Below are 12,034 nucleotides of genomic sequence, written 5' to 3' on the forward strand. Positions count from 1 at the left end.
AGTTTAGTTTCCATTTAAAATCTCAACCAAAAGTTAGATTCTATATAAAACTCTCAGCTGAAAGTTTGAAAGGTATAAAATGGGAAAAACATGGCATTAGAAGCCATTTGTGCAATGTACCCTCGCCCGTGAAATCCTTACTTCCAAGTTTTGCTGCAAAGAGGGTTACTGTTGCATCCGCTACGTGGAAGATATATCAAAGAGGGTCGTATTCTGAATGTGAGGGGCATCATATTTGTTGAGGGACTGAGCGTGTTTATTGTCATGTTTATTGCGTGTTGAGGGATATGTCATGCTTATTGTTAGCTCCCTCTGTGTGTATATCAATTGTTTTGGTTTTTGTGACTTGTTGGAAGTCATTCTAGGATTAAAGAGTTTGTATGACCATTGTTAGACGGGACTGAGACCTGCATCTTGTGTGTTGAGGGTGGCATTCTATTTGCTAGTGCAACTACTCACTTCCTGAAAGCCCATTCAAATTGCAATTTAATAAAGTCACGTTCTTCTATTTACTCAGAATGGTGTTTCAATATGGGTTGAGTTTTTTAGCATAAACCATAAGTTACAACATCAAATAGCATTGTATACTCTATTCGATATCTTAGTTCAATCACTGGCATTGGGAAAAATAACTTGTGAGTTGGTTACTATGCAGATACAACATTATAATTAATTCAATTGAATATCTATCTAAACTTTACAAAAGAATTGAATTGTACATTTTGGGTTTCATCTTCGCATACACATTTAAATAAATTTTTGGGTTTTGAAGCCTTATCAAACTCCACACCACATCTTTATGCTAGAAGGACCTTCGATACCCTATTTATAATTGATATCAAGGCAGGTTTTCTAATCCTCATCTTGAATGCATTCGATTTCTCAACGTGTGATGTTGTTGTATTTAAATTTATATGTAATGTAGATACACACTTATTTGATGTTTACCAAAAAAAAATTTGGAAAATGATATATCAAATATAGAAAATTAACATTTTGAGTATTAGAAATTGATATTTGGACTATTGGAAATTGACTAAACATTGCAAATCAATATTTTGAATATTGAAACCAATAATAATGACATATTTATATTTATGATAGAGTAGTGTAAATAGGTGATAATTTAGCTAGATTTTTCTAGTAGGTTTCAATTTTTTGGAAATCTAGGTTATAACCATCAAATTATGGAATTTTAGTTGAGTTTTGATTTTTGAGGGTAATGAATCTATTTCTACTTTCAAAATTATCTAGATTAAAACACTTCTAAATCAAAATTTTGCAAAATAAAAAGACATGTTTAAATATTACCATCCAAAGAAAATTATAACCTCATTAGAAAATCCCAATTTTTATTATTTAAATCATATTCTTACTTAAAAAAATGAAATATATTTTAAATAAAATTAACCTCTAAATAAGATTATGATCTTTTATTTATGGGTGGCAGAATTTTGTCTACAACCTGAGACAATCTGTGCTCCGCTCTTGTAATAATAGCATAGCAACGGTAAGTAGCGTCAATCACTTTATTGAATATTTCACTTAATTGGTTATTTTGAACTGAGTGATGGTGATGAAGAGGCACTGGCTAATTATGCTTAACAGCTAAGGTTGCTTCCAGGGTCCACACCAAATTGATTGCAGTAGTTGGTATAATGACTGATGCGATCCTTAACTTCGTCGGTGTTTCCACCGTTGCATTCTACCGCTCCGTTGATTTCTTGAATGGTCGCCCCGAATCCCTGACCGGATGTAATAGCGGTATGGCATTTGGTGTTCACATTCCAAAACCAGAGCGCAGTCTTCCACGAGGTCACGTCATCCTGAGCCACAGTATCAGGGTTATTCAGCAGATCTTGGCGCAGATAATCACCAGCTGCACCATAATTATAATTCCTGCAGCAAGCAAACGGTCAGCCACCGAACATTCAATTCACATATCTATAATTGCTTGCCTACCAAATAGATAGACATATACACAAAGATACATACCATGAGAGTTGCAGGGGGCCACGACCATAGTATTGCTTCCCGGCTGCGCAGGGATATTGCGTTTTGGTGGAGTCACAATAATCGCTTTTGTTTATCTCCTCAACGTAGCACAGATCTGTTAACCATCCACACAGACAATATGTTTGTAAGCATAAATAAATAAGTAATTTTTAAAATCTATTAGCTAAAACAGTTAGCACAGGTCGGTTATTAATGTCAAATTATTATAATATTTATTATGTAAATTTATAAGATTCAAGGCTATAATTTCTTTATTATTTATTAAAAAAACTTCTTTTAAATTGATATTATATATATAAATATATAAATTATATACTGGTTCGCAATCTTTCCAACCTTCCATCATGAACAACAACTGTATATATAGTCTGACAAAGTTAATTTCCAAATCTCTTAACTGTCTTACTTTCACTTGTAAAGTGATTGTGGCTGTGAAACACTTATACACTTCTCTTGCTCTCTTGCTCTTTATATGATTTTCTCCACAAAACTCTCAACTGATTCCTAAAATTTATCACTGATGTGATTGTTCGATTTTTCAAACTTTAATCTTTTCCAAAATTGATATTATCCTGCGTTTTTTTTACAGGTGCCCTTTCTAAAACTCGTTCTTGCAGTTTTTTCTGAGGATCAACCAAAGGCCTCTCTGCCTCCCATGGACTTATTTACTAAATAAATAACTAATTTTTAATATCTATTATGTAAAATTATATTTCAGGTTTAAATTTTCATGATCCTCAGCTTCCTAAATTATTATAGTAGTTATTACGTAAGATTATAAGATTCAAGGTTTAAATTTCTCTATTATTTATTAAATAAATTATTTTTAGGCTGATAAAGTAATTTTTTTTTTTTCCATCTTTGTTTGTAATTTTCAAATCTTCCATTATGCACAGCTGTATATATAGTCTCACAAACGTCAACTTGCAAAGTTAATTTCCAAATATCTTAACTTCTGTCATAGTTTTACCTGTAATATAAAGTTAATGTGGCCCTGAAATATCTATACAGTTTTCTTACTCTCCACATGATTTTCTCTACAAAGCTCTCTAAGGAATTCCTGAGATTTCTTACTGATGTGATTTTTCAAACTTTAATCCTTCAAACTTTTAATACTTTACAAAAGTGATAGTGTGTAGATTTTTTGACAATTACCCTTTTTAGAACTAGTTCTGGCTGATTTTTAAGAGAATTGAAAACTCTTACATAGCTGATATACTAAATATTTTTTTATTTAAAAACATATAAATTTTTAAAGTAAAATTTGATGATACAATTTGAAATAAAATTGTGAATTTTTTTATTTTTTAAAATACATTCTTAAATTTATAAATAAATTCAATACCCTAAATAAACATCAAAACCTCTACCAATTAAAAAACTGAAAATCAATCAAAAATCCCTTAAAAAAAATTAATTAAGATCACTGAAATGATAACCCTATACCAAAAAAAATGCCAAACCATGCCAAAACCAAATACCCGTTTTTTTTCCAAAAGAAAAAACATACTTCTCAAACACATGACCTGTTTAGCTGTAATTTTATTATGAAAAAAAAAAAAAAAACAAACCTAATCTCTATAAATTCTGGAATAAAATCATATAAAGATTTAGACATCAAATGAAAATTTTGTTTACGGAAAGAGGTATAAGCATTTGAGACGCATTGTTAGTCTCGTGAGCAACGTTGGCGAAGAAAGCAGCAATTTCTCTCTTGTTGTCATCTGAGGTTCCAGTTGTGCCAAAGCTAGAAAATGAATTGGCCGCATTTATGAAGTCACTGTATGTATAGAAGGTCTTTCCTGCGCAGCCATCAGCAGCAGCAGATATAATTCCATTGAAGAAATCTTGGGTAGCAATATCCGAAACAGCTCCACGGCAGATGGAAAGAGAAGAAAGGGAAAAAGCAAACCATAGAATAACAGCGCTCACACGGAGATGAGTTGCCATATTCGCGACTATACTCTTGTTATCCTTGGCAAAGCCAAAAGATTATGGTCCTCTGCTGCGCTGTGAAGAGAAGAGGGTGAGATGAGTGTTGGTTATATAGCCGTGGGGATCGGGAATTGGGATGATATTTGGTTGAAGTGGATTGCATGTTGACTTATCGCCGCGTCTTTACCGCGAAAAACACGGAACAAATTAACATTAATATTTACGCGTCACAGTCAGGGGTTAAATTTGACGCCCCTATACCTGTATTTACCTTTTTTACACGTAAAATACGTTCCAGTTTCAAATCTTCATGTAAGGTGTAACTTGCCATTAATTTTTAAGAACGTCAATATGACGGGCATGTTTAAAAAATAAAAGTTAAAAAAAAATTATAAATTATATATATATTTAACCTTGCAAGTTGCCTGAATGGAGGATTTATCAACATTTTTAAAGTTTAATTTAATAATCCACGATAATTACTAATAGGTATAATCCACCTGGCACCCGTAACTTGTTACCCATATTAATTTCTAAGTCATATTTATAAATATCACTAATATTATATCAGTTTTTAATTTTCAACAGGTAAAACCATAAATGCTATGGTACTAACGATAATTAATTCCCAGCTACCCACTGCAGCGACCTAATTTATGGTGATTTTTGCAAGCCGGTGACTTTGGTGAGGACTCAGGAGCAGGGCATAAGAAAAACCTGCTGGAACTTCGAATTTAGCCGAGTTTGTGCAGAGAATTGGTGTAAATGGATCACATAGACATTTGAGAGGGTTATCAAAACCAACATATCCATAATCATGGGTTTCAGTCAAAGTAGCAAGAGGACGACACCGGATAAATGCCTTCTTCAATCCCCTGAATCCTGATGATCTCATTGTGCAAAAAGCTATCAGGTTAGATCCCAAACCATAATCATCTATACTCAATTTATTTATATATATAAACACTTCAGCTTCGCTGTATATTCATTAAACATACATTCGGATGTTGTTGTGTATAGTTGGCTATGTATTGTGAGTTTGCTACGGCTCTTTCTATAGATTTCTGGGTATAATAATAAACCGTTGCCAGTGTAGAAGTGACCACCATATGACAGACATTTATGTCCTATTCATACAATATGACTAGAAACATTCATTTACTCCATTTTCGTTTGCCATGTGGATTGCATGTTGCAAAGATTCAACTTCAAATCTTCAAATCTACAACGGCCTTAAACTAGAAGATAGGTTTTTTATAACTTACATTCTAATTACTCAATCATTGGAGTATGAGTAGATACTTCCTTTGATTTTCAAAACAAAAATGCCTCCATTGGTTGGAGTTGTTGGGACATTGTTTGTTTTTATCTCAGAAAGTTCTGGACGTTACTAGTAGTTTGAGTCCATATTTTATGCATTCACAAGTAAAACACATAAATTGATATGAAGTGGTAAACATTATTTTAAACCTAGACTGATTTGTGGACGGAAAATTTCAATTTATATTACAGAATTAAACTTGAAGACTATGCAAAACATTTTCTACTAGTAAACCAGTACTGCCCATTTCATGATAAAAGGAAAAGTATGAAAAACATGACAAAAGGAAAAGTCCGTGAGCCAATTGGTTCCCTGAGGAGGCCAGCGTCCAAAGTCACAATGACGTATATATGTTTTGATTCTGGTTAAAATCTAAAAGATATGATAAGTTTGATGGAATTAATGGACTCGGCAGACAAAGTTGAGTTACATTCATAGTTTTTTTTTTCTCAACACGAAAAAAAGGCAGTATATCTTTATTATATTCAAATATAGACATACATATTCGGAGATATTTCCATTTGTTTAGGCTGATGTGTGGGCCACGCCACATCTAGAGTTACATTCATAGTTTAAAGAAGGTAAGTGGCACAGTAGTGATGAAGACTGTTCAATGTAGGGTGCCTTTGGCATCTTCCATTCCATCTAATACTTACAACTTGAAAGCTAAAGCTTAAAATAGATTATGCATCCAGAGTCCGTGAGCTGCTGAAATCTTGTTTCGCTTTTCAGAACATCTGCCCTCAGCTTTTGATCTTTCAAGCCATGAAAAAATTTGGCGGTCATATTCACTTCTCTTGAAAAAATGGCTAATATTCTTCTAATTTAGTATCTGATTGTTTTACTGACTTTTGATATAGCCAGCTAACAATTTAAGAACCAATATTTACCGTTTAGCTACTTTTTTCCAAATTTTCCCCAAAGTGTGTTTAATATGTTTCTAATTTACTATCAAATCCTTAATTTACTATGGAATTGTATTAGATATAGCCATTTTGGTATTTTCTTCCATTTTTCCATAAAGATTAGCTAATATTTTTTTTAAATTTACCATCAAAAACTAGAAAAATTTAAATGTTGTTCACCTTTCTGCTAATTTTTGCCCTTTTGGAAAAAAAGATCTTCTATTCTTCAAATTTACAAACAAAAGCTATTTTTTCTTCTTTTCCAAAAAAAATTGGTTACTATCCTTAAAAATTACTAACAAATTAATTTGCCTAAAAAAATGTTCTGTTCATTGCAATTTTTTTTTTTTAATTCTCACTTATTGAAAATCATACAAAGTTACCAAAGATTTTGCAGTTATGATTTTCTGTGTTAGAACAGTGCAGATTTATTTTTTAAATTCTCACTTATTGAAAATCATACAGAGTTACCAAAGATTTTGCAGTTATGATTTTCTGTGTTAGAACAAGACTTCAAGACTCTAAACTATCTGTACAATGTCTGCAATATCAATCTTCAAAATGAAACAAAATTAAAAATTTCAATTATATTCTTAGCAACATTTTAGTGAAAAAAAAGGAATATAGAAAGAATTGAAAACAAAATAAAGTTGGAGCAAAACTTAAAAGGGCCTATATGTTGCCTTTAATTTTCAGTAATCTGATTTTGGAACTTTTGAAACAATAATACAGAAAACTCTTTAAAGGCATACTGGAAATGTGTCCAAATTTCTCTGTCTTCTCTTTTTCTGCCTCAGTTTCCAGTCAATCACATATCTTCAAAATAATTCTTCCAAACTCTTTAAAGGCATACTGGAAATGTGTCCCAGTAGTATAAAGGCGAAGGTCCATTGAATTTAGGCAACCTTAAATCACTTCAACTCTCTCTGTGTCTCCTCTTTCAGCCTCAGTTTCGAGTCAATCACATATCTTTAGAATAATTCTTTCAAACTTTGTTCAAGATTGTGTCAGACGAGAGGATGAAACTACAATATTTTTATTGATGTTAGTGTTGTTACTGGCACTTAAATGGCAGAAGTCTAAGTGGTTTCCAAAGACTCAATGTTTCTTTTAAAAGACTATACACTGATAGCGTAGGTATGTGACATAGTTGAAGCAATATCTTATAACTAATGCGAGGAGGTGGATTGTTTGGGTGGGTAGAATTTATCCAGTTGTCAACTAAAAACGATGAGAACTAACGAGATATGGAAATTCAATTCTTCCACGCCACTGAAAGCCACAATCCCTGCTTTTTAGGAAGAATGTGAGTCTTAACTGATGATAATTGAAGTACAACGTGTTTGTTATCATGTATTATCATCAACCATATGCAGTTAGCAAATTCAGAATTAATTGTCAAAACAAACACACGGATTATTCCCGATTTTCCCAAAGGCACCGAGTGGTATTTATTGCATTCTCTGTTTAATTAAATGATTTGTATAGGCATCTGATTGCATGGACGGGTAATTATATCAGAGATTCAGAGGGACGAGTGATTCAGGAAAAGGACAAAGACCTTTCTGGTCAACAGATCCTCTAGAAATGGCTTCTTGTATATCCTTTGCATGATGGCTTTAAAAGGGCATCTTGAAATAGTCAGACAGGACGAGACTGTAAATGAATGTTGGGAATAGAACCAACACCTTTGTATTCTGCACCCCCCTTTGAGCTGTCCGTGAGGTGTTGCAGTGAGAAATCTATTCTTCACTGCGAGCAGAACAGCCTGTTTCGAGTACTACAATACAAAACTAGCCTGTTTCGAGTACTACAATACAAAACTATTTCGAGTTCAGGGAAGCTTCCAGTTTCCTAAGATTTCTGATTTATTTCTTGAGTTCTGGGAATAGTATAATAAGTTAAAAGCGTTGGAGATATTTTTGATTTTTCCTGATATTTCCAATTTCTTTCCATTTTCAGGTAGTTGATTTGTCTTATAATTTCAGAGTTTTAACGTCCAAGTTTATTCTGGCCACTGTGGAAGTTTCGGTCCTTATCTATGAGAGCTACTCCTGAGAAAATATTAAATACTATAAAGAATTAACATGTATTTTTTTAAATATTATAAAGAATAAATAGGTATATTTTCTGGTTAATATCATTTCTTGTATCACTGCAAGATTATTTTTTTAATATGGTTTTAGTTGACGAAATGAAATTCATATATACTAAATACTTTATTTTTATTATATAGGTATTATATATCAAAAATGTCTTCAAAAAAGGGAATCAATTTTCTATCAAAAAAATCTTTGGATGGTCTAATACATCTCAAGCTTCATTTCCTGATAAAGAAGATCATGATTTTGATCTAAATGAAGATTTAGATGTCTTGGGGCATAATGAAGAATATGATATCTTGGAGCATAATGAAAAAAGTGATGAAGAATTTCACCACGGAGAACCTAGCACCCAAAAGAAAAGAAAAATGAAAGTAAAAAGAGAGTTTCGTGATCAGTGGAAAACTAAGTATAAGTGATTGAGAGAGGCAAAGCATGAAGGAAAAACAATTATGAAATGCATATATTGTGAAATTCATAAGGCAATGGGGCCATGGGGAATTGAGACTGGTTGCTCTACATTGCAGCATGATTTTATAATTGTTCATGCTAATTCAAGCATTCTTAAACTCTCACAGGCAAAGTGGATATGTGGAAATGAGAAGAAGGTGAAGTCTATTACAGAACACATTGCATGCATTGATGATATGAACAAAGGAAGAATCATCACTCTTATGAAAATAGTATATTGGATGGTGTAAGAGAATCTACCACTTTCAAAATATGAATCTCTTTGTTGGTTTACAATGTCTTTACACATGCCAAATATGCCAAAGAACAAAGAGTATACATCATATACAAATCACATGGCTGCAAAAGAATTCCTTTTTGCTATATCTCAGTATCTTGAAGGGCTACAAACTTCCAAAATGCTAGATAGCCCTTTTTTTCATTGACGTTAGATGAAAGTACAGACCGTAGTTTAGAAAAACATCTTGTGGTTTATGCCACGTTTTTAAACTCAAAAGGATTAGGTCCTCCAATTTCACAGTTTTTAAAGCTCATAAATGTTTGCGATGGAAGAGGGAAAACAATTTATGATGCAATCAAACATTTAATGGAATCAAGGGGCTTTTCAACAGAAAGATTGATAGGAGTTTCCATAGATGGCGCTTCTTGAATGGTTGGTAATGAAAATGGTTTTATCACTTTCTTGAAGAAAGATGTACCTAATCTTCTAGGTGTTCATTGCATTGCTTATCGTGAAGCCTTAGCCGCATCAGATACTTCAAAAAAAATACCTGAATTATTATTTGTTGAGAAATTAGCAAATAAGGTATATTCTTGGGTGCAAAATTCCACGGAAAGAAATAGTCAACTTATGTTGCTCTACAGGAACTTATGCAACTTGAAACACTTCAAACTCTTCAAATCCATGGAGTTAGATGGCTTTCAAGGGGAAAAGTCATTGAAAGACTTGTTGTACTTATGCCTCCCATATTAACATTGTGGAAAAATGAAAGAAAAGACTCATGGTATGATAAGGCAAGAATCTTTTCAGTAAAATTTTGTTTACATATGCTTTCAGATATAATGTGTGAATTAAACAAGTTGAACAAGCAATTCCAAGAATAGTACATTGATGTTAGCTCTTTAGGGGTAGCCATAGATGTCACGATAAACACTTTGAAAAGATGGTTTTTAAGAAGCGACACATTTGCAGATGTCACATGTTATTTATCTAAATTTATAGATGCCTCTAAATTTGGCTTTCTAGAAATTTGTGATAAGGAGGGGCTTGTTCACAAGCATGAATTACGATTTGTAGAAATTCCACATGCATATGTTGATTGTGTTGATATATAAAAACAATCACGGAAACCGTGTATTGAAGGTTCAATAGAAAGTTGCAAACAACCTACAAAATATTATGTTCAAGCTCTCGTAGAGAATTTGAACGGAAGATTCCCTGATCTGGCATTTTTCAACTCAGCAAGGTTGTTTAGCCCTTGCCATTATTTAGAGGATGTTCATGGCAGAGAACAAAATTCAAAGCGTTGGCTCGAAAAGATTTTTCAACACTTACAACATCCTTATTATCAAAGTGAAGAAAACAAAACTACATTTGATTTTGAGGCTTGTTTGAAAGAGTTGCATCCATTTTTTGACACTCTTCGTGTTAATTGCGAGGGATCATCCATGAAAGATGCATGGAAGATTTTTTATGTTACAGGGTTGCATACAAGTTTTCCTAACATGTCAAAATTATGGCAGGCAATACTTACTATTCCTGCAAGTACAGTTACTTGTGAGAGAGGATTCTCAAGACAAAACATAATAAAGGATGTCTGAAGAACAAAGCTATCATTAGTTGCATTGGATGCCTTGATGCGGGTGTCTCTAATAGGGCTTGATTCATCAATGGTGGACTGGTATAGGGTATTTGACCTCTGGAAAGATGCTAAAGAAATAACCTTAAATATTTAAAGTTTTTGCTTTTATTTTTATGTTTGTAATAATGGTGTTTTGACAATTACCTCTTTTGGTGAAACCATCCAAAATTTAGTTTGTGTACATGATGATATTGAATCTACTTTTTGAACATTTATATAGTTCATGCACATTATGTTTTTGGTTTGAAAATTATTTCACAACTATTGTTCTTTTAATGGGATTAAGATGGTAATGACTCAAATGGAAAACATGGTATGTGTGAGTGAATTATTTTTGTCAAATTTGTTGCAACAATATTAACATTCATTATTTTCATGTCAAAGTAATTATGAATATATATTTTTTCACTTCATAATATTATTTTTTGTTGTTTCTATATATATTTCCCATCTATTTTATCACTATTTCGATTTTAAACAAAAAAACTCAAAACATTTGAACAATCTGGAAAATTTGCAGAAAAATTTGATCAGCAGCTCTCAAAACAAAGTGTAGCAATGAGACTTGAGCCAAATGTTACAACAAAACAAAGTGTAGCAATGAGACTTGCGCCGAATGATACAACAAAAAATGGAAAATTTAAACAATTATGAGTACAATTTGAAATTAGATGAAACTTGTACAAATAAATTTTAAAAATCATATGATGAACCGTTTAAAAATAAAAATGTCATAAAAAAATTCTTAGACGGGTGGGGTCACCCCTCAATTTTAACCCCTGCTCACAGTTCAAAGATTCGAACGATTCGAACGGCATATGCTATGATAGTACACCCAAAAAAACCTCGTTTTCCTCTCTCAATAACCAGGATTTGGTTATGATTGAATGCACCGTCAAATTTGAAGAGTTCCCATCACAGACCACAAGCACGGCGAAGATCACGCTTCAAGAGAAAGGGATTCATTTGGCATTTGCCATCTTAATAAATGGCAGAGAAGCAAACTCTTTTTTCAGCTAACCTTCCCATTAATAATTACACAGTAGAATATGAGTTGCGTACCCATTACAGGCCAAGTTGTGGAATTGTCAAATTGTCTTTAATTTATGATTATGCCTTTCAAATCTGGTGGGCACAGTATTTGAAAGTAGCGCTTTGCTTAATATTCATTAGAGATTGACAGCAATAAAAGTTGATCTAATAAAAGTTATATTACATGAAAATTCAAAATTATCTCTTCGTCCCTCTTAGGTTTGGAAATAAAATAAATACGGATTTCTATAATTTTAGAGGTGGATAATGCATGCATTTTTGTGTGAAGTGAAAAACCTACAAACGAGTGGATTTCGTTTAATAAACATTTATCGTTTGGTCTTCCGTTATTAAAACCCTAATTTTTACTCAGTTCGTTTATATTAATAA

At 32.5% G+C, this 12,034-nt stretch overlaps 1 protein-coding gene across 1 annotated transcript; it reads right to left on the reverse strand.

Annotated features, from left to right (window-relative positions):
• Positions 1-1,430: 1,430 nt before the first annotated feature.
• On the reverse strand, positions 1,431-4,004 carry LOC149224046 (endochitinase 4-like). The gene is made up of 3 exons (XM_089383470.1): positions 3,689-4,004; positions 1,996-2,115; positions 1,431-1,899 (listed from the first exon to the last, which is right to left on the reverse strand). The coding sequence occupies exons 1-3, from the start codon at positions 3,964-3,966 to the stop codon at positions 1,602-1,604; spliced, it is 696 nt and encodes a 231-aa protein (XP_089239596.1). The 5' UTR covers positions 3,967-4,004; the 3' UTR covers positions 1,431-1,601.
• Positions 4,005-12,034: the final 8,030 nt, after the last annotated feature.

The sequence above is a fragment of the Pinus tabuliformis genome, chromosome Q (assembly GCF_031772625.1).
Source record: "Pinus tabuliformis cultivar Carrire ecotype Pingquan chromosome Q, CPIR1, whole genome shotgun sequence".
Classification (NCBI taxonomy): domain Eukaryota; kingdom Viridiplantae; phylum Streptophyta; class Pinopsida; order Pinales; family Pinaceae; genus Pinus; species Pinus tabuliformis.